The following is a 24,315-nucleotide window of genomic DNA, read 5'->3' as shown; positions in this document are numbered from 1 at the left end:
GGCGGTAATGCAAGTGATGGGGAGAGGCTGTAAATGCAGATAAGGCTTTACTTGCTCATCTGCTGCCCACCTCCTGCTGTGCAGCCTGGTTCCTAACAGGCCACGGACAGGTACCAGTCCATGGCCTGGGGGTTGGGGACCCCTGTTGTATAGCTTTATATAGTGATAGCCGAATGATGTGGTAATACAGTGGCATTAACAAGAGTTTTACAAGACAGAAAGTTGTTTCTGGTGGAGATAGATAAAAACTCAACTTCTCATAAATATCAACTTGCTGATAGCCATTTTGAAGGTACTAGGCTAAGGTTCAAATTTTTTGCCTGGAGCAGTGGTTTTCAGACAGAGGGTTTAGGATTCATTAGCATTTTGTGAAATCATAAAGATGGCAGCTAGCATTATAGCTGTTCATTAAAGAAAATGAAATAGAGTAGAAGATTTAGGAAAATAGCAGGGTACATCACACACAGTATTGTTTTGTGAAATGTTTGTTTCTGTTATATGTATATGTGTTTCTGTACGTTTGATGGATGGAGTAAAATATGTTTCTTACTGTGGGTTACAGTGAAAAAGATTCAAAAGCCACTAACCTAGTTTGCAGTACTGTCTACTTGATTCCTCAGAACCAACTATTTAAATTCTGATTTAAGAAATTGTATTTATATTTCATTGTTAGGAAAAAATCTTTTTTTAAAGAGTTGCTTCCTTTTTTTTTCTGATATTGAGAAGAGATTGTAAAGGTTGTAGAATCTAGAAGGCATTTATCCCTCTTCTGAATTGTCACATCATGTTTTAATTTTTATTTTTGGCACTCATTACTTTATAAAAATTACTTATTTATGTACCTTGATTTTCATATTACTGGAGAAATTTTTTGAAGATAAGATCTTACTCATTTTATGTATTTATGATGTTTAGTATAATGCCTTGCGCTTAATAGGTACTTTTTAAGAATTTGAGTGTCAAACTTTGGGTGGTGTAGTTGACAGAATTGAGAAGTAAAAAGAGGGTTAGTGATTAGAAAAACGGGGAGAAGAGCTTCAGAAAAATAAGGGCAGGATAAAAGATTAAACTATGACAGGTACTGAATTGAGGTCAAATTTAAATGTATTTTGTTGCTATAATTTTCTCTTTGTAGAATATGTCTGTCATTATAAGATTGGATAAAACCTCAGATAAGCATTTTTTTAAAAAAATCTTTAAGGTTAAGATTTTTTTTAGATTTAGATTTAGATTTTAGATTTTTTTTCTTTAAGGTTAAAATCTCTAAGGTTATGTAGAACGGTAATAGATTAAGATATTCTTTTTTGTTCTCATTGAATTATTAACTTATGAAGAAATAAAAAGTTATGTGATTATTTCTTTTATTTTGATTAGGCGTTTACAGTCCCTAATTAAAAATATTACACTTAGAAGAACAAAGACAAGCAAAATTAGAGGAAAACCTGTTTTGGAGTTACCAGAACGTAAAGTATTTATTCAGCACATTACACTTTCAGATGAAGAGAGGAAGATTTACCAGTCTGTGAAAAATGAAGGCAGAGCTACTATTGGAAGGTATGGAGAAAAAGAGTCATTTTAGAAATTAGTTTTTATTTTCTTTGTTAACTTTAATTGAATAGCATTTTTTAGGTATGTTAGCAATAAAGTCTTATTAAGTGCACTGAAGTATAATTTGTTTTTTTTAACTATTTACTTTTTAACAAATTAATAGTTTAAGTGAGTGAAATAATATTATAATTCACCAGGTAAGTAATTCCTTAAGTTAGGAAAAAAGTTTACGTGAAATGGCAAGTCTTGGATTGCTAGTCAGAAGACCTTGCTTGCTCCTATTCCTGGTTCTATGTCATGGGAGAAGATTAAAAACATTGAGAGAAGTATATCTAGAGAAAATAAACCTATTAAGGACTAAAACTTGGGGGAACGTTCCACATTAAAGACATAGGAAAATAAAGAGGAGCCACTGGAAGAGATTCTGTCAAGGGGAGATGTATGAAGAAAGTAGAGAAACTGTTACAGAATTCCAGTAAAGACTGTAATCAAGAAAGAATATATGGTCAGTAGTGTCACATAGTGCAGAGACTTAGTAAAGGCTATTTACAGTAATTTGGTGATTCAGAAGTTACCGGTATAAACTCCCAGAATGGTTTCACTAGAATGATGAGATATGTAGCCAAATTGTAGGAGTAAAGGGATTGCAAAGAAGTAGCCAGCTGTAGGGGTAGACCATTTTTCACGAAGTTTGTCTTTAAAAGGAAGAAGACTGGTAGATAGGATTGACAGTTGGCTGCTGGATCAATTTTTTGGTGGTTTTATTTGTGTAATTGCTTTGAGAGGAAGAGAACATGGAAGAGACTACAGACAGAAAAGAGAATAAAACAAATTGGTGGAGAAAAATAAAGCCTACTATGGAGGTAAATAATATCAACAGTACAATCAGTGAACTATGAGACAAGATATCTACAGAGTAAGGCAGTGGGAAGTTGAGGAAGGTAGACTGGATTTGCAGCCATTGCAAAAAGTAAGGTTTTTAGAGGGGTAGACAGGCTCCACATGTTACTGGATCTATGTAAAAGTTAAATCAGTACGACTTTCCAACCACACATGGAAATCTGGAACTAGGAGCTGATGAAGTGTAGATTAAAGGTATTGGGGATCGGTAGGTGAGAAATTCTAGTCTAAGCAAGAGCATGTTTGATGTGAATGCATGAAGGAACCAGAATGAGTAGGAGACAAGTGAAGGCAGGACAGGGTTGAGAATATAGGGGAATCTTCAAAACATAAGAACTTCAGTGAGGTACAAAGCAGGTTTAATAGGAATTAGGAATATTGAGAAAGATTGTTCTAAGCAAGCGATTTCAGAGTTCAAAATCTTGCAGTGGTGATTCAAATTTCCTTCATATTCATTCTTTCAACCAAAATTTATTAAGTGCCTGTGTGCCAGGCACTGTTGTACACATTGGGATACAGCAGAGTAAAGCAGACAAAAATCTCTACCCTCAAGGAGTTTATATTTCAGTGGGAGGTAACAGATTAAAAAATTAAGTTTTATGGAAAAAAAGTGAAGCAGAGAAAGGAGGTAAGGGAGCACTGAAGCTGTTTTTATAGGGTATTCAGGGAAGATGATTTCACTGAGAAGGTGATATGTGGGAAAAGATTTAAAGGAGATTGGGGTTGGGGGGCATTTCTGGCAGAGGGGAACAGCAAGTGTAAAGGCCCTAAGCTGGGAGCATACCTGGGGAGCTTGAGCAACAGAGAGGCAGGTGTGGCTGGATAATGTGAGCAAGGGGGAAAATAGTGATGATGTCAGAGAGCTGTTGGAGTGGGGGTGGATGACAGTTACGTCACGCATTGTGGCATATTTGAAGAACTTTGGCTTCTACTGTTTATGAGATTTGGGAACCTTTGAAGGAAGGGATTTGAACCACGAGTGACTTAATTTTACTTACATTTTTAAAGGATCACTGGCTGCTGTGTTAAGACTTACATTGTAGAGTCAAGGCATAAGTAGGGACAACAGTGGCAAAAATCAAAGCAAGAGATGATAGTGTGTTTTTTTACTACAGTAGTAGTGATGAAGGGGGTGAGAAATGCCCGGATTCTGTTACATTTTGAAGGTAGAGCCAACAGAACTTGCTGATTGATGTAGTATGGGGTGTGAGAGAGAGGAGTGAAAGATAACTGCAAGGTTTTTCACATGAGTGGCTAGAAGGATGGAATTGCCATTTGCAGAATAGGTCTATAGGGAGGAGCAGAGTTTTTTCAGGGAAGATGGGAAACTCAGCTTTGGACACATTGATTGTGTGATGCCTGTGTGATTTCCAAGTGGAGATGTCACATAGTCAGTTGGATATGAGATTACAGTTCATGGGAATGCTCTTGGTTTGATATAAATTTGAAAGTCACCTGTGTGTAAATGTTAATTTTAGCCGGGAGACTGGATAAGATCACCAAGAGAGTGAGTGAAGTTAGAGAAGAGTTCTAACAAGATAGGAGTAGCTGGTGAGGTAGGAGGAAACTTCTACTTCGGTATCTGGCACTCAAAAGAAATTTCTTAAACTGAAATATTCATTTTCAGTGTAAGAAGTGATGCCAGGGAATAATTAGACTATTGGTAAATGTTATTCTGTTTGAAAAGGTTGAAAAAGAGTAACTTTATTGAAACTGTGTTCTCAGAGAAAAAATGTTATTTAAAAAATATCTTAATAGGTAATGCATTTACTAACATTTATTGAGCACTTACTACGTGTTATGCATTCATCTAAGAGCTTTATGTGTATTAATTCACAACAATCCTATTAAGTCAGTACAGGGATTACCTACATTTTACAGATGAAGGATCCGAGGCACAGAGCAGTTAGGTGACTTACACTGTGTCACACAGCTAATGAATGACAGAGGTGGTGTTTAAATTCAGGTAGTTTGGTTCTAGAATTTGTAAGTTCAGTCTTTATATTGCCTATTCCTTGCATTCTTGAATACTGAGAAGCATTTGTTGCCATAATACTACTCTTACTAATAATATCAGCAGATATATATCATTTACCATAGTCCAGCACTATTCTAAATGCTTTGCATGTACTAACTTTTTTAATACAACAGTCCTATGAGGTATGTATTATGACACTGTTACAGCTGAGGAAGCTCAAGACACAGGTTGAGAAACCTGCCCAAGTTTTCACAGTTAAATTGACAGAGCCAGATTTTGAATTCAGACAGTCTAGCTCTAGAGTCTGTCCTCTTAACCATTAGGCTATATTTCTCCTATTGCCTTAATACTTAAATATCAGATTGCCTTGCTGTATAATTTTTGGATCACCCATTCTTTCTTCAGAACCTGTATTGTCTTTGTTCTACTGTATTTTATATTGAATAGTTCCATGGAAAACCTTGATTTTTATTTTATTCTTTAAAGTCCAGCAATTTCACCAGAATCTCTGTTGATTTTTTTATGGAACGTGTGGTACCATTTAAATCTGTAGATTCCAGTCTTCCCCTGCACCCCCTTTTGGGAAAGTTTTCTTAAATACTGTTTCCTGTTCCATTATTTCATTTCTCTCTGTGTATGCTGGATATTCTTTTTTTTCCAGAGGTATCATTTTATTCTAATCACTTACATCTTTCTGTTTAATTTTGCTTTTCTCAATCCTGTTTCCCACATTCTTTCTTTTTATCAGTGGCTAGTCCCTTTTATGCTGGCTTCCCGGTGGCCTCCTCGGATAATTTACTTTTCTCTTTCATACTTTTTAGCTGTACCAGCTCATCTTTGGTCTCTGTTTTGTTTTACCTTTTCAAGTTTTGTCTCTGCTTTAAGCTATTGGTGTTTTTTTTAGGAGGAACTGTTTTATTGAGTGGTGTTAAATCATGGCAGCATTCTTGGTCATAATTTTTATTTGCTCTATGGCAACATTTTTCTGGTGAGTTTTCTTTCACTGCCATTTGTTCTCTCCCTTGCTCTTTGCTGATTGTTACTCATATATGAATGTCTTGAGTTCTTTCTGGACTAGCTATTTGCAAGAGATTGATATGAAGGGACAGGAGTCACAGCTGTATCCTCGACTAGCAGGAAATATATCCTTATTTAATGATGACTCAGGGTTACATGTGCGTTCTTTCAGATTTTACTTGTGCTCATAAAACAGAGATCAGAAACTTTAGGGTTCCTTATGATATGGAATGCTGTGGTTATAGTCTTTTCTGAAAACACAGTAGGGCCACGTGTTTCCTTATTCAGCTTGCCTTCCCTCCGTCTTGGTATAAACTTGTCCAGGGACGTTCAAGCCATGAGCCATGCACATAAGAGATGGTGATTTTCTCCTTAGGGCATGCTGTCTATTTTGAAGAATTGTGCTCTGGCAGGTCTGCTTGAGATCTGCAGTCATATCTCTCAGTATCTTCCTTTTTGACTTCTACTGCAGTTGGCAGCCATTTCTCATATACTTTGCTTTATTGTTAGAAATCTCTCCTGGTTTCATTAAAGATAGAGTTTACTTTTCTGTTTTCCATTCACGTTTTGAAGTGATTTCCAGGGAAGAAGAAAACAATGCCATTTTTGTTGCACTGTTTTAGAATAGGAAATATTATTGTTTAGAGGCCTTCATAATATTTAACGTTTTTACCTCTAGGTATTTTAACGAAGGGACTGTCCTTGCACACTATGCAGACGTCCTGGGTCTTTTGCTTAGATTGCGGCAGATTTGTTGTCATACTCAACTTCTTACAAACGCAGTGTCTTCCTGTGGTCCCTCAGGTAGGTAAATGTGATTGGTTTACACATCATATTTATTAGAGATATTTAAATAAGAATGAGAAGTTTTTCATATGGCGTAAATTTAGTTTATTTGTCAAATGGACATTGATTTTAGAATAGCACTCAACTAGAAATATACTCAAGAACCTCTCAACAATGAAATGGAATATTAATGAGGTTTTCAAGGATTTCCAGTGATAGTCTTAGAAGAAAGGTTCAAATTGGATCAGCCTTTTATTCTATGGTAGTACCCGCAGATGGTGTTACAATGATGTTTCTGTGTAAGGTATGTTATGTGAAGCTTCTGAATTTTTCTTAAAATTTCAAATTTAAATCATGCTTTTTGCCTCTGATAAAAATAAATAAATAAATAAAAAGACTTAAGACTACCCAAACAAAACTTTTCCCTATATAAGGAAGATTAAGATTGTCTAGTTATATTACAAGTCTTGCTCTGAAATTAATTTTTCAGCCTTTTCTCTAGGAAATGATACACCTGAAGAACTACGAAAGAAGTTAATAAGGAAGATGAAGTTAATTCTGAGCTCAGGTTCTGATGAAGAATGTGCAATTTGCTTGGATTCTTTAACGGTTCCTGTCATAACACATTGTGCACACGTCTTTTGTAAACCCTGCATTTGCCAAGTCATTCAGAATGAGCAGGTTAGTTTTATGCTGAGTACAAATTCAGTGTTTGATGGAGTAGTGTTGCAGTGTTGAGTGTAATGAAAACCCAAGTCCAACAGAGACCATAAAGAGTTTTGCACTTGGATTTCCTAGTGCACCTTTTATATATAGTTAATTTTATCACTGTTTTAATAGATATGTTTCATATAATTAATTTTTTGGAGGGATATTTCACAGTCAATATTTTAGTTCTACTAACTCTTTAGATCATCTTTGTCTAAGAAATAGATTGATAATGTGAGACACAAAGGTAATTTAAAATTTTCTAGTAAAACAGGTGAAGTTAATTCTTATAATGCATTTTTATTTATCCAGTATATCTAAAATATAAAAAATTAATGAGATACCTTACATGATTTTTAAAAACTTGAAGTGTTCAAAATTCAGTGGTATTGTGCACTTATAACACATCTCAATTTGTCTTTACCACATTTCAACAGCTTAATTGCCATGCATGGCTGTTGGCTGCTATAGCTAGGTAGGTCTAGATTCATGTGAAGTGGAATAATCCTTTCAGCAATCCTTCTGAGGTATAATTTTTTACAACTTTTTATTGAGATATAATATACATATAACGGAAAATGCACGTCATGATTGTATAGCTCAGTGAATTATGAAGTAAACAAATCCATATAACTACTACCCAGATCTTCCTGTGTTCCCTCCCAATCATTACTCTCTCCCTCCTCTCTAAAGGTAACTGTACTATACTGACTTATAACATTGTTTTAGGTTCAGAATCTTTTTTACTGTAATAGTATTTGGTATGTAGTTATTTTAGGTATAATCTTATTAGTATGCCTTGGTACAAAATGGACACAACAGATAACTGCTTTGAATGAACCTGATAGGACTTATCAGATCTGGACTGGCTTTATAGGCTATTAAGAAGGAAATTATTCTTTTTTCTTCTAAAGAATAGTTCTATGCTATATTGTAATTAGGTTCAAGAAACTTATTCATGGTTTCTTTACTTGTCTGAAAATAGTATAGTATTTATTGTTTCAAGCTCTTGCTGCTAGTCAAGATCACCTACTTTTGCTCTCTTTTTTACCAATCCCACTTACTACATTAGAACATTATATCTGCCTGGAGTTCAGCATGTACACATTTATCTCAAATGGATGAATGTAATAAAAGGTTTAATTAAATGCTGGCTATTAGGGAAATGGAATTTACCATGCCTTTTAAAATTTTTAGGCAAATTTATATTTCTGTTCCTTTGTTAAGTGTCACTCATACTTTGTTCTTTCTTATATAGCCACATGCTAAATGCCCTTTATGCAGAAATGATATACATGGAGACAATTTATTAGAATGTCCTCCAGAAGAATTGGCATGTGACGCTGAGAAAAAGCCTAATATGGAGTGGACATCCAGTTCGAAGGTAAATACACATGTGCAAATGTTTGAGTATTTGTTTTATGTTTATATAAAGAAATACCATATTTAGGAATAGTAATTCTGCTTTTAATCCTGTCATTTGAGTATTATACTCTGTTGGTGGTTACTGGCTTTTTGTTTCTTTCTGGTGGTGAATTTGAGAGGCGAGAGAAAGCGTTCAGATTATGATAGTATTTTTTTAGTCTCAATTTTTTAAAAAATTGGTGGTCTTTTACATTTGTATTTTAGGGAGATAATATGGTAGGACCTTTCTCTTCCAATTCAAAATGGAATCTAATGGGTGTCCTAATTTTTTTCAGATTAACGCTCTAATGCATGCATTGATTGATTTAAGAAAGAAGAACCCCAACATAAAAAGTTTAGTTGTTTCTCAGTTTACAACATTTCTGTCTTTAATAGAAACACCACTCAGGTAAGTTCAACAGTGTTTCTCACTTGGAGCAAAAGGATTTTATATAAATGTTTTAATTTGGATAGCAAAAAATCATTATGTATGTTTTACTCATTTCATCTATGTAAAATAACAGTCAGTAACAATAAAGAATACTCCTGAGAACTTAGAATTTTAAAGATTAAGTCCTGAGTTCATAGGAAAAAGGTTGACTGCAGGGCCTGACATACTAGTAGATGATTAGTAAATATTTGTCAGCAGAAATGAGTGAAAGAATTGGTTGAATGAAAAGATTACAATTACTTAACATGTTTTTATAGTGTAGTGTTACTTGTCTCTTTTGTCCCCTCCATTAGAGCCTCTGGATTTGTGTTTACTCGTTTGGATGGTTCTATGGCCCAAAAGAAAAGAGTTGAATCAATTCAGTGTTTTCAAAACACTGAAGCAGGATCTCCAACTATAATGCTTCTATCCTTAAAAGCAGGCGGAGTTGGTTTGAATCTTTCTGCAGCTTCTCGAGTATTTTTAATGGATCCAGTAAGTAGTTTTGTGGACTTTTTGGTATGTTACTACTTCTTTAAAAAAATAAAAATAAAAACAAAAAACTATTTGGTAAATACCTTTATAGTTGTAACTGATTGTGAAAATTCTTAGGCAAACTTTAGAAATAGACAATAACTTAGTAAAAGTGTTTTAAGGGCTTTCTCTTAAGTGCTTTACATATATCAACTGAAATTCTCACAACATCTCTATGAGATGGATCTTGGTACTATCCGTATTTTACATGTGAGGAAACTGAAACATAGAGAAATGAAATAGCTTGCCCTATCACACAGTTAGTAATATACAAATCAGGATCGGGGTCCATGTTTATAAGTATTATGCTGTGCTTTTCTACTGCTCTTCTATATACAGAATAAGTTTCTATTAACTCTAATGCTTTAGGGAAGTGTTTTCATTGATTTGGCCCATGAATAATGAAATCTTACTTTATGTCAGGGAATCTTACTGGCACAGGGAATCTGGATATAAACAAGATAGACAAAGTAGCCACCATCATGGTGCTAATAGTCTCAAGCTTTAACATGCATAAGAATTAGGAAATGCAATTTGACCTCTGTCTTCAGATTTAGGAGTTCTTGGATGAGACCCAGGAAACTGCATTTTTATATAGACCATAGGTGATTTTAGGTGCACATGGTCCAGCATCACAGTTTTAGAAACAAATACCATTAATGGAATGCTTTGGGTAAACTTTAGTGTCTAATACAGTGTAATTACTGTGCGCAATACAGGTCTAGGGGTAGAGTGGGAGTTGAAATTCACTCTGAAGTTGACACATCAAACTGTGTGACTTAGAGGTGCATCCACATAGGAGCACTTTTTTTCTGATTGCACAAAGGGGCTTTTTGGACTGGAAGCACTCTGAACTAATTCAGTTTCTAATTTGCATTGGGTACTGTTTGGGCTAGAGGCAACCCTGTGCTGTTTCTGTGCATTCACAGATCTAAAGTTTGTGGTTTTAGCTTGCTGCCTGAAACTCAGAAAATTCATAACATAAAGAAATTTTACTAAGATACAAATTTTGAGTTATTCTGGTTAGGCTATCTAGTTGAAGCATGTACCTGTTACCAAGGCTTTTTTTCCTCACCTGAGGGTAACCTTTCCAGTAATATTACAACCAGAGCCGTACTTAGGCATTCATGGGTTTCATGTTAATGCCATCGGGATGGCAGTGGTCTGTCGTATTTTCTTGCCTTAGTTCTGTGGATGAAGTTTTAAATCTTTGCTAGAGTTTTAGTATTATGGTTATTATAAAAAATATGCATTGTAACTGCAGGTTAAGTTACATGTTAGCTAACCGGATGATAATTCTAGAAGCTGATTTTTGGAACAGATTCCCAAATTATTATTTTTTGGTTATAATCTTAGTACTTCATAAGGAGGAGGTTGTTAATACAAAATACAGTAATTAGTATTGTAAAGTTGACCAGAGACTAAACTCTTTAACAGTTATACTTATAGAAAACTTACGGAATGTTTTAGCAGTTTCATAGTAAGTTGGTTGTTTTTCATTGAACATCTCAAGTTTTCAGATATTGTTTCTAACTTTAAAACAAAAGCCAGGTCATAGAAAAATAAGATTCAGTTAAAAAAAAAAAAAGAAAACATCGCTCATGAAGATTTTTACCTCTTTGTCGAGTATTATATAAATGTTAAGATTTATTTGATGTATTTTGATGTTTCATTATGAGCTTTTTTTCTTTTTTCATTATGAGCTTTTGATAAAGTTAATTGCTTCCTTCATCACTACGTATGAGAATGGGAGCTATCAGTTTTATATTATCATAAAGTAAATTTTATTATACATTTAGTCATACTTGATGTATACTGCCGTCTCACCATGAGGTTCCTAGACAAAAGACAGCAGAGAGGAACATTTTATCTGAGCTCTTAGTATAATGGTTTCAAAATGGGTCCAATTGTAAAATACAAAATATTCACAGAATATGACTGTCAGTTTTAGAAACTCATAAGCTAAATAAGTCCTTTAAATCTAACTTTTATACTGAAAAACAATCCCCAAATCAAATTACAGCAAGTTAATAGTAGAATCTCCTTTTCTCTCCATCTCAAGGGAACTTTATTTTTTATTTTTATTTAAAAAAATTTTTTTTGGCTGCGTTGGGTCTTCGTTGCTGTGCATGGGCTTTCTCTAGTTGCTGCGAGTGGGGGCCACTCTTCGCTGCGGTGCACGGGCCCCTCACTGCAGTGGCCTCTCCTGCTGCAGAGCACAGTCTCCAGGCACGTGGGCCTCAGTAGTTGTGGCTCGTGGGTTCCAGTGCACAGGCTCAGTAGTTGTGGCGCACGGGCTTAGTTGCTCCGTGGCATGTGGGATCTTCCTGGATCAGGGATCAAACCTGTGTCCCCTGCATTGGCAGGCAGATTGTTAACCACTGCGCCACCAGGGAAGTCCCTCAAGGGAACTTTAAAAAGAAGAAAATAACTGCCTAAGTTGTACTATAAACTTGTCATCTACATATGAATTTATGATTTTGTTTCTATTTTCAGTTGGTACTTTGCTGTATAAATGTTCCTTTTCTCCAAAACACCCTGTTTTCAGCTTCCAAGAGTCATCCCATAGTTTAGTTTAAAACTTAATGATCCCTACCCTGACAATTCATGATATTATTTCAAAACCACTTGACTCCTATCTTTCTAGACTGAAAAGCTCTGTATCTTTTTTGCTTATCTTCCCTTTTCAGTGCTTCATTGTTTTATTCTTCACCTTAAGACAGTCCCCATGATAATGCCAATGTTAGTTAGCTAATGTTACTTTTTTAGTTCAATTTTGAAGTCAAACTGATTTCAAGTATAGATACTGAAAATTGTATGGCAGAGTCTTAAATAATTTTTAGGACTTCTCATTACTCCTGAAATCTTTTTTTGTGCTTTTACATAATGAAAGGAGGAAAATGAAAGAAAGAGAACCAAACACCAGCAGAAAGGGAGAAAACTTTTTCATAAATGGACTCAATTACCTATCTTTTCTGATGTAAACTAAGTAATTTAAGAGAGCGTATAAACTTCCTCTGTTAAGCAGACATAGTTTGATTGTAAATTGGGTGGAGGGGGAATGAGAAAGACATTATTTGATTAATCCGCAATCATTTATACTGTGTGCTTTCTAGGTATCAGGCCCTGTATTAGATACTAGAAGCGGTGTAGTGAAATGACAGGGGAGAGAATACCTGCCTATCATAGTAGTGATTGGGGGAGGTAGTCAGGGGCTGTGTGGACTTTTTTGTCCCGAGAGCATTTATAATGTCATTATCTGAATTCATTCAGAAAGATTTCAGTCAGTAAAAGGTGAATGAATAATACTGCAACAAAAGGACTTGTGCAGAACACTCACAGATCAGGGTGGTAATTATTCAACTCATGTTCTTATTAGGCCTGGAATCCAGCTGCTGAAGATCAGTGCTTTGACAGATGCCATAGACTTGGCCAGAAGCAAGAAGTTATTATCACGAAAGTGAGTTTTTAAGACATCTATTTTAAAATTAGGTTGATAAGGTTTTCAAAATTATACAAATAATGCATGAATATATTGTAAAAGATTGAAATAGAATTATGCAGCGCGAACTATGAAAATCATCTTTATTCTGCTGTTTAGAAGGAAGCTACCATCAATAGTTTAACATGCTAGTCAAAGTTTTTCTCTGTTTACATACATTCATACTTATGTATATGTGTAAATTTCAAAAATTTATTTTAGGATAAATGGGATCATACTTTATTATTTTGCAGTCTGTGTTTTTCCCCCCTGAACAGTATATGTTGGAGACTACCCTGTAAGAACATACAGATCAAACTTACTATTATTCTATCATGGTAGACAGGTAACATAATTACATCTAATTTATTTAACCAGTTCAATTTTTGCTAATAAAAACACTCCTATAATGAGCATTATATTATATGCATCTTTGTGCATATGTACAAGTACAGTACTTCTTCAGGATAGGTTAAGAAAACTAGAATTCTGGATTTAGAATCTTATTAGATAACTGTCAAGTTGTTTTCAAAATAGGCTTTATGATATATGAGAATGATGTAAATTTATGCTTATGAGATGGTCAAAAAGTGACCTTCTAATACTCATTTACCTAAGACCTTTAGCATATTTGACATATCTCTTGTTAATATTTTTTTCTTGCTTGTATCTTTTGCCCAGTTTTCATAAAGTACAAATATAGTTTTATAGTATAAAGGACTTCTTTATAAATTCTGATTTTAAATGTTTTATGCATGTTGGAAATTTTTTATTCCAGGCTCTTGCTTATCTTTGAACTTTATGTGCTTTTTGTCATGAAAAAGTTTAGAAATTTTTATCATTTAAAACATATCAGCCTTTTTCTTTGTATCTTATGGATTTTGAGGTCTTTCTTAGAACAGAAGGCTTTACCTTCAAACTTTAAGAATGAATCTCCTGTAAATTATGTAAACTGGGAGTAGTACTTTACAAAAATAGCAATAAAAATTGCCGTACTGAAAATTTGGAGGGAAAAAAAGAGAATCTCCTGTACTTCTGATTCTTTTGAAATATTTTACCTTTTGTTTATGATTCATGATATGGATCTAACTTTATTTTTTTCAAATGAAGAATCATTTGCTCCATTACCATTTTTTTGGAAAAGTCCATCCTTTTTTTCTACTGATTTGAAATGTCACTTTATCATAAACTAATTCATGGGTCTCTTTCTGGACTCTGTTCTGTCCATTGATCTCTTTTCCTATTCCCAGGACAATATTTCTTTAATAATTACTATGGTTTTATAAAGTATGCTTTGATATCTAGTAGAGCAAAGTGCTCTCATTACCCTTCTTTTTGAAAATTGTGTTGGTTATTAATATTATTATTTACTCTTGAATTGAACTTTGGATTTGGGTTACCAAATCCCATTTAAGAAATCTTGTTTGGGATTTATTGAATTTATGATTAATTGGAGAACTGTCTTCTTTATAAATACAGAGTGTTCCCATATAAGAACTTAGATAGTATCACTCTCCATTTTTTTTAGGTCTTTTATGTATTTTGGTAACATTTTATAACACAGCTTGTATTACAGTAACTGGGACCTCTTGTACGGTGTTGAATAGTAGTAATCACAGTAATCATTCTTGACTTGTTCCTATCTTTGTTGGGAATACTTTTATTGTTTTACATTTAATATGTTACTCTTGGTAAGTTTCTAGTAGATATCCTTAAATAAGGTTGAGGACATTTATTTCTGGGTTAATGAGGATTTTTTTTTCAAGTCAAGGTTTTTATCAGGAATAAACGTTGAATTTTATCAAATGCTTCTTTAGCATCTATTGAGATGATCACTTTTTTTTTCTCTTAAATTTTTAATGTTATAAATTATACCAGATGAAGGCTTGTTCTTTCATTTCTGAGAAAATCTTATTTGGCTTTTTAAATATGTTACATTTATTTTGCTAATATTCCAGCTTCAGAGCTGCCTATAAAGTTTGCTTTTTGTGTGTGTTGCTCTTATCTTGATGATGGAGTTATAATATGTAACTTATGTCCTTACAGGTGTATTCTTTATACAGGAAAACTATACTGAGTGATAAGGGAAAATGGTGCTCATCTCTAGCTATCATATCATGTTCTAAATATTCTCACTGTATATTGAGAAAAAAGGGGGAGTGAAACAGTTTCTAATAGATTATTATTGACCATTTTTGAAAGCTATGTAATACTGTAAGAAAGCAGGTTCTTTTAAAGTATCATTTTCATCATGTCTCAATTTTTTTTTTTAATTAAAGAATTCAAGTATTGTGACCTAAAAAGTACTTAACCAATTTAACTTTGTTTTTCTTTTTAAAGTTCATTGTGAAGGATTCTGTTGAAGAAAATATGCTGAAAATACAAAACACAAAGAGAGAACTTGCAGCTGGAGCCTTTGGAACTAAAAAAACAGATGCTAGTGAAATGAAACAAGCTAAAATTAATGAAATCAGAACTTTAATTGATTTATAATTTGTGGGATTTGGTAAGGTCAGTTTAATTAGATATATACATAAGTTTTGGAAATGTGAAAAATAGTTTTAGAAATGAGTTCTAGAGTATATCTTCTAAAAGGAGCATATCATTTTATATTAGTGAAGAGGTATTACTAATACATAATCTCCTTCTATATATGAACCTATTTTTAATGATATTTCAAATAGCAATAAGTTCTGTTATATACTGTGGCCTAAAATAATTTTTTGAGACAAAAAGTTACTTTTATTCCACTTTTCATATTATCTATGCTGAGTATTTTCATATATCTTCCAAGTACTCAGCTTTTTCATATTTCAAATAAGGTCAAACCTTTTATACTTTTGACCAAATAGTTATTTCCTGAGTTATTTTCCCATTTGCGAAGCTGTGGATTCGCAGTCCAGGTGAACGATTAATATGTGCACAGACGATACAAGAGACGGATTTTATTGGACCTTCAAAAACCATATTTGCATTCCAGAACCCTTAAATGAGAGACCAAAGTCCAGGTTAGCAAGTTACTTGGTTTTTTTGTTTGTTTGGCTTTGTTCATGTATGTGTATGTATGTGTTTTGTTTTTGTTTGTTTGTTTTACAGTGTCATTGAGATAACATTCACATAAGTGATTTGCAATTTTATGTTCATGAAAAAAATTGGGGATTGCGTTAGAGCACTATTTTCTCCGTTTTAGTCAGGTGGTACCATTCTTTTTGTTTAAATGTAACTTGATGTATTAGTGTGTAAATACAGTCTGTGGGGGTGAGAAGGAACCAGTTCTGCCCAATTTGATTTGAATATTTAAATTATGGAATTGCTGAATAGATATTTCTATATATAGATAATTCTTATTTATGTAGCTTTTAAAAAAAATAACTATAAATTTTTATAATTCAGAGGACTACTATATGTGAGAGGCATGATAATCTGGATGGAAGTTGGGCTGGATGACCTCCAAAATTGTTTCAACTTTTAAAGACATCTTAATCCCTGAATGGAAAATTTTCTTTGTTATTGTGTTTAGAATCAGAATTTGATTTTGGAACTTAAGTAATTCACCCTTACATCTATCTGTAGAATTAGTCATCTTTTTCCTACTTTTGTTAATAATCAAACTCACGGTAGTTGCCACAGAATCCTGGATGACTCTTTTAGTCACATTTAAAACAAACTATAAATTTATCAGTCAGGTTAGGTAGTCAGTGCTATTTTTTTCCTTAAGGGAATCTTTTTTTTTTAATCCAAAGAAAGAAGAAATTAATTACTGTAATAGGAGAAGCTTCATGTTTGATGATACAAATTTAAGAACCTTATATTTTACTTACAGTGTTGGAAGTGACTTGACTGAAAGATAAGAGGAGATTGGAGGCAGCGTTGTATTCTAGGGCACACATCTTAGATTTAGCACATACCTTATCAGCAGCAAAATCCTTCCTTCTCTGTGCCCTGTCCTTTGCTCCAAAGGAACAGTGGATTAGACAGCAGGAATCTTCCCAGTCCCTTTTCTGTTCGGCAGCAGGTGAGGTAGAGGGCTGATGCAAAGGACAAACAGACCTTTCTGCAGGGATGAGAGTGGAATAATAACTTGAGGTTGGTCCACTAGCATAAGAAGCAATAGGGAAGTGCTTTACCTTGCAGGACTAGCATTACACAAAAAATCAGGTTGATCAGGATCTCATAAAATATGATATGTGGGTTCTCTATATACCAGTACTCCAGTGAGATTAAGTATAAGAAGAGTGTGCAGCAAAAACACAACCTACTCTTCTTGCTTACAAAGGCAGAGCCTTGCAAACTCACTGTAAAGGTGAAGACTTTGCTTGCTTCTTTACCCCAAACATTTACAGACTTGTGTTTTTAAACACATTCATAATGATAAATTTGGCAAGTCATTTAAAAAATACCTTTCTGGTTTTGTATAGTTCCATTAAGTGGTGTTTGTTAAATAAAACACAACAAATTCATCCTAAGAAAATATATAAACGACTGGAATGAAAAGTTCACATTATGTTTATGCTGTTAACTCTGTTTCATTACTACGTAGAATAATAGCTTTAGAAATATCTTGAAAATATTGTATTCCCACTTGTGGTTCAAACTGGATTTTGTTTTAAATTTAAAATTAATAAAAGTGAAAAATTACTAGCTTCCTCAGTGCTGTAATTTTAATGAGTACTTTTTCTTTAAAGAACATTTAATCTTTCTTTATAAATCTCACACGTCTGTTAAGATGTCTATATTATATAATTATTTTTTACTGCGTACATAAAAGTACTATGAGTAGCTGAGAATAATTGACTCATATTCCTACCTCTTTTTAATTTTACTAAATTTCAATTTAACTGGTTGACTCCTTGTTTAGAAATCAGTGTATATATTTTAAAATTTTATGTTAAATGTCTTGATCGTCTTAAACATTGGTTTCGATTATTTTTATTTCCCCATCTGCCAGAAAAAAAGGAGTTGTGATCATAGCTATGTATAGTGGTATACTAGATAACACTCTCGATTATAGACTTTGCCCTAATTACAGCTCCAGGATTGAAAATAATCAAGAAAATAATCATCTTATGTTTAAAACCAGTGAGTACCAATAAAATTATACTCAGGCAGTGCATGTTTTCTTTTGGCATTCATTGGTGTGTTTTTTATTCATTTTATTTATATGCTTGCCAAAGTTCTGTTCATTAGTATTTGGAAGGAAGATTCATTAAAAACATGAGGACAAATGACATGTTTGGCTTATTAATAAGAATTCAAGTGCTTAACCTTAAGTTTTCAACTGTATTAACTTTAAAATATTTGCAAAAGGTGAAATACAACAGCTTTCCTTCATTTAATTCACCCGTAAGTATGTAGTAACTTCCTTACACGTTCTACATTCTGGAATTTGGTACCTCATTTTTATGGTACTTCTGAATAAAAAGACCCCAAAATTCTGATAGCTGTGAATAATGGTTGGGATGCTTCCCTACAGTAATGTCTACTTCAAAGGGGAAACAGTTGATTAGAAATCCTGTAAGCAGAGGTAATGTTTCCTTCCATGTTAATATATTCATAGTTATTGTGTGATAATAAGGGAGAACAGTCTTCTAGATGAAGCCATAATAATTTACTGCTTTTGAAAGGGTAGATGATATCTTATTCCCAGTCAGATCTTTTAATGGTTAAAATGGGATTTTAAAAAAATCTCTTTTCCAGCTCCCTACGCAACCTTCTTGATCAAGAATTTTCTGACAAATTTAAACCTTTAAATTCTACCTTTAAATATGAAAATTGATTTCTACAAGAAAATAATACAGTTCTAATAATGTATGTCATTCAAATGTACATGGAACAGGACACCTCCATTAACCTGAACCAAGTTATAATAACTAGGCTACACTGGGACTTCATTTAGAAGGACAGCAAATACCAAAATGACTTCTTAGATTGGTAGATAAAACAAATTCTAGGGCATGTCTTTGCACTTTTGAAAAATGCAAAAATAGTGCATCTAGACTATTCCAAGAGGGTATTTAATGTGATAGATGTGATATTAAAAGTCATCAGAGAGATTATATATTAAAACATGTGCTCTATTTGCTAAAGCAGAGATACGACTAGTGTTTTAGGAAAGTTTCCAGTAAGTCTGCCATCTTTCAACATTCTAGTTTATTAGAAAGGCAGATAAAATTAACTAGGATACAGTTTCCTGAATGTTTAAACTAATTTACCCTTTCTGTTAGGGTAGGGAAGGGCCATTCCCTAATAGTACATTGTAGGATTTAAAAAATGTTTTCTTGGCACTGGTATCAATATATTGATAAAGGTAAGTTAAATATTTCATGAGAAATGGTCTAGTGAAGGACACTTCATATGTTTCTTGCAGGTACAGGTGAAAGCAAGAATTAAGATAAACATTGATTTTATGCATGAATCATAGACCTTGATCAAGTTTGGAGCTAATCTCCAAAGGCATGGATCTGCCCTTTGTGTAGGCCAATCTGACTTATAGTCAAAGGCTATTATATCCACCATTTTTCATGGGATTAAAAAATAAGGATATATTAATCACCTTCACAAATGTATGTTCTTGTAATCTGAGTTAATGTTGCCTATTTACACATCCTACAAAGTGACCCTTGGTATTTTAGGCTCCCTGGAACAGATTTTGCAGTATAATTGTGCAACTTTGCATGGAAAAGTTAATACTTCACCTTAATTAAGGAGTATCCTTGGAAGATCAGGGAAGGAAAAGGAATCTATCTCTTAGTCTAATTCAGTGACTTCTCAGCCTCTTTTATGCATATTATATGCTTTTTCCTATGGTAAATTTGTCACTCTTTCCTTCCAAAAGTTAACAGCCTTTACTAAATACTATTTAAAATAAATTACGTAAGCCTTTTCAGTTTAGAGCTTTTCTCTCTTACGTTGTATAAAAAATAGGGACACAAAAAGTTAACACCAGATGATATGTTTAATTCTCCTCCCCACCCCCCCAGTCTGATGCTTTGATATCTTTCCTCAATTTAAAAAAAAAGGCTTTGAGTCTTGTGATCTCTTGTGATACAGATGGAGAGTTCCAAAATACACTTACTTGTTCAGATTGCATATTACCTGGCCACAACAATAAGGCGATATTAGGTATCTGAAGACTAGGTTTCTGTTCATCTCAACCAGGGGCCCAGAAGCCAAAGAAGGCTTCTGACCACCTAAAATAACAGATTTCAGTAAATCCATATACTTGACTCAGTAGAAAAGAACTAGTGTTCAAAGGCCCTGTTATTGAACATTTGCCTCTTTTCCTATTTTTGTTTTAGGCAGACAGTAGTGAGCAGTGGTAGCTGATAGACTGGACATCAAGAAACTTCAAAAACTTAAAAGTGAACACAGAATAAGTAAATCACAAGAGTTGAGTGGCTTAGTATAGGTGTCTGGAGCCCTTACCTCTAAAGGGATGTTGACCCTGAATACATCACGGTATCGCAGCATAGTCATATAACAGAAGTTTTCCCTCTTCTGGGCCAATGAAACAACTGTGAAAACAGGATAATTCTGTCTAGGTTTTTTTTTTTTTTTTTCCTGTATAGGCTTTTAAGATACAAAGTCTATATGTTGTGTCCAAGCCAAAATTCAGGACAATTCTATCCTTGAATTTTCTTACCCGTTTTTATATTACAATTTCAGGCAGCCTATTTAGGAAAGCATTTGTAAAAGGTATTTCCCATGTTCTATTTCAAGGCTATTGTCCTTACCCTCAGAGCAAGCAAACTGAAAGCTTTTCCATTATTTGTGTTACTGCCTAGATTTCTGGGATTTATATTTCTGGTTATATACAGAGGTTACTCTGATCTCTGCCCATTTCTCTGATCTCATTGTCTGTTTTGATCATTCATTTATTTAAGGCAGAGCATAGTTTTAGAGTTAGAGCATACACAAATCTGAATCAAAGTCCTTTGCAGATTATTTACCTTTCTTATTTGATTATCTGCAAAATGAGAATACTGAATATACATTATAGGACTGACATGAAAATTAAGCTATAAATACCTAATAAATATTGTCTTTCCTCTTTTTGCTTTCTTACAGATTTTCACTTAAAGGAGATTGAATTTCAGCATCAGAAACTCAGAGAAATAAGTTATCAAATAACATACCCAAGTATAAAAATAGTAATCTATTTGTAACAATAAGCAGAGGAAAAAAAAGCAAACTGTGGCAGACTATTTTATTTAAGGAGAAGCCAAGTCTTACTTAGCTTAATGCCCCAAGTTTCAGTGACATTAAACGGTAGACATTATACAATTATATTTATAGATGTTATTTATGAGAATGTTTCCTACATCACTCAAGGAGCCGAGTTTGTCTTCTGGAAAGCCTTTACTGATCAGCAGTTGAGTCCCCTGCTGTGTAACCCCTACCTCACCTTTCCATGCGTCTTCTGCTAAAAACCCTGACTCCCTGTTGTATGTAGTATAAACACTTTCTGAGTGTATCAAGTGGTTCTCAAATGTCATTTGGGTCACAGTCATTGCTTGATAGTTACTTGGAGTAGAGATACTGTGACCTCAACCAAGGCCCATTGATTCATAATCTATAGTGATGAGACCCAAGAAACTGTACTTACAAGGTGTCCAGTGTTTTTCAGGAGCAGCCAGGTTGGAGATGCAGTTGCTCAAGCCTCTAGTTTCAGTTACTCCTTTTTCCTCTCTCTTCATATCCAATCCATCAGCAGCTTTACTGCCTTCACCCTGGTGGAAGGTATGTTGGATTACCACTGTCTCTCTCCAAGACCATTACAGTAAACTAACTTGCCTTCCCATCAACTCTTGTTCTCATTTAAGCTATTTTCCACCAGCTGCAGAACCAGTGTTTTTAAAATGTAAATCACAAAGGTAAGACAATTAGACTCTCTTTAAGAAGGACTGGCAATGAGTTGAACAAACTGTATTAAAATTCATTAATTCATAATGATACTAGAATAAACCCCCTCAAAACCACCTTTGGAGGATACTGTTAAACCAGTTCCTTATTTTATATACTAACTAGTGAGTGAAGGGAAAGAATCAAGCATTTATCCTGCCCTTTTAATAGAAACAACCTCAGGGTAACCAAATTACTGATGAATGGAAGTATATAGAAATATTTCAGCTAATAAATGAGAGTATCACCACTTTGCAACCCCAGTGAGATACTGTATCTAGGCAATGATCATCAATGGCAGTTAATATCATAAGATAACTGGAGGTTTGGAAGTACCTAACAATATATAAAGTATTGCCCCCCCCCAAAAAAAATCACACCTTAATCTGACTGGCCCTCTAAATCAGTTTATAAGAAATACAAAATACAAGGAAACATGTCAAATTGCAATCAGTAAAGTGAATAATGTGGGAGACAGGACAAATCATCTGGTTTCTTCAGTAAATAAATTGCAAGGCAACAACAAACAAGAAGGGAGGGTTAGGAAACACGACAGAATCAGATGTATATCAACCAATTGCACTGTATGGGCCTTACTTGGATCTTAATAAGATCAAAGTGGAAATAAAACAAAATGATGGAGGACATTTGGAATTAATAGTTTCTTGGTGAGGTAATTTTCTGAAGTCCTTATGTTTTAAAGATATATATGGGAATATTTCATATGAAATTTTTTATCTGGGATTTGCTTCCAAATAGTCTAGTAGGGGAAGAGTTGGTGGGGATACAGATGAAACAATTGTTGAAATTGGGTGATGGGGGTTCTTTTTATACTATTCTGCTTACCTTTGTATGTCTCTATAAGTCCCCATTAATAAAAAGTTAAATATAAATTACATTAATAAAACGTCAATCAATTGCTGTTGAATTTAAAATAAAATCCAAAGCCCATACCTTCACCTGTGAAGCCACTGCATACCTCTGCATCCTGCTTTATAAGCCTTTATTTCCACCAAGTTCTCGCCTGCTCGCACAATTTCCTCTGAAGGGAATATTCTTCGTTCTCCTCACTCCCTGTTGGCTACCTCAGAGCCTCTCTTTCTGGCTTAATCATCATCTTGTAGGAGGTCTTTCCTGACTGCCCTAAAGCTGGACTTTCCGTTGTCAGTGTACTTTATTTAGCATAATTTGCAATTATATATGTTCATTTCTCTTTCAGTCTGTTTCCTACTGGAATATAAGGAACTATGTCTGTCTTGTACACTCCTATATTTCTAATGTCCATCACGTGTGTGATATGGTCAGTACTTAAGTGCTTGTTCAATGAATTATTGTGTTGTCTGTCTTAAATATATATGTCAACTCAAATTGTGTTTGATGTGAAACTAAGATGACTGAATTAATGCTTTGGTAGATGTAATTTCTGGAATACGCTCAAGTATTTCCTTGAAATCAGATACATCTTTATGACCATTGAGACCGTGAAAGCAACAGAGGGCTGAAATGAACTTTAAAATTAGGCACAAATCGATTGTCCAGAAATAAAGACTCTATCTGTATGACTTGCAAATTACACTATAATGAATTTAATTTCAGTTTAGCCAGAGTTTTCTATGCACTGGATTCTCATCGGAAGAGTTCAGCTCATACCTCTCAATGCAGAGATTCTTGGACTAGGAGTATCTTGAGGGGTCTTTGTACCATGGCACCTGACACGCAGAGGCACTTAAATCTCTGGTAGTGCTTCATGTACTTTGAAGATCACAGCAACTCATTTTCCACAGTCCAAATAATCGTAGCTTATTTTATCTTCAGAAATCGTTTGTCATTTAACAGTTTACAATTTTAGGTTAAGTCCTCAGGTTCTTCTTAAGCTCTTCTGGTAGCCAGCCCCCAAGGTGGCCCCCCCCACCCCATACATTCTTGCCCTCCAGGTTTCCATACCCTGTATATTCATTCACACCCTTATTGAATAGGGCTGACCTGTGTAACCAATAGGCTATTGTGGAAATAAAAGAAGGTGATCTTGAAGGTTAAAAGCCACTGCGGCTTCTGGCCAGTTAAACCTCTAACGTTTCTTGTCATGGTCTCTCTTGCTTTCTTCAAGAGAATGACTTCTGATTACTCACTTCAGTTTTAAAACGACATTTTAGATCATACCCTTCACTAGCTTGCCATCCTTGCAACCTAGAATCACCTGTACATTGAATAAATATGCTTTATACTTCTATCATTCTAAGCCATGGATAAAAATGCTAGAAGACATTGGGTCTGGTACTGATTGATCGTAACAGTCCTGAAAGATTGAGTATGTTTAGAGACTGACAATGAACCTATGATGATTTTAAGGTTACAATATTCTAAGATTTGAATACCCACTTCATACAGAACTGTGGGTGACAGATTAATTTGATCTCCCTTTCCTCCATCTATTAGATCCATCACCATCACTGGAGAACACTAGATGCAGATATCTCTTGATATCTAGAAACCAACTTTTAAAGCATATATTTCAGTGTCAAGTTTTACACTGGTTTTTAAAACACAAATTCTACAAAGTATGAAAAATTCCCTAATACTTTTTTTTCAAGGGGAGTGGGTGCCCTTAATTGAATTAGACAACCAAGA

At 34.2% G+C, this 24,315-nt stretch overlaps 1 protein-coding gene across 2 annotated transcripts in view; it reads left to right on the top strand.

Moving 5' to 3' along the window:
• The window catches only part of HLTF (helicase like transcription factor), a 70,600-nt gene extending 53,164 nt beyond the window's left edge, over positions 1-17,436 (top strand). For both annotated transcript variants that reach the window (XM_057545454.1, XM_057545453.1), the window contains exons 18-25: positions 1,375-1,554; positions 6,123-6,247; positions 6,732-6,910; positions 8,196-8,321; positions 8,638-8,750; positions 9,086-9,266; positions 12,685-12,765; positions 15,127-17,436. In XM_057545454.1, coding sequence (XP_057401437.1) covers positions 1,375-1,554; positions 6,123-6,247; positions 6,732-6,910; positions 8,196-8,321; positions 8,638-8,750; positions 9,086-9,266; positions 12,685-12,765; positions 15,127-15,279 — 1,138 coding nt within the window. In that variant the 3' untranslated portion in view covers positions 15,280-17,436. The remainder of the gene's footprint in view (positions 1-1,374; positions 1,555-6,122; positions 6,248-6,731; positions 6,911-8,195; positions 8,322-8,637; positions 8,751-9,085; positions 9,267-12,684; positions 12,766-15,126) is intronic.
• Positions 17,437-24,315: the final 6,879 nt, after the last annotated feature.

The sequence above is a fragment of the Balaenoptera acutorostrata genome, chromosome 4 (genome assembly GCF_949987535.1).
Source record: "Balaenoptera acutorostrata chromosome 4, mBalAcu1.1, whole genome shotgun sequence".
NCBI classification, from domain to species: Eukaryota; Metazoa; Chordata; class Mammalia; order Artiodactyla; family Balaenopteridae; genus Balaenoptera; species Balaenoptera acutorostrata.
Note: the sequence above shows the minus strand (reverse complement) of the source record. Positions and strands in the feature narration are given on the sequence as shown.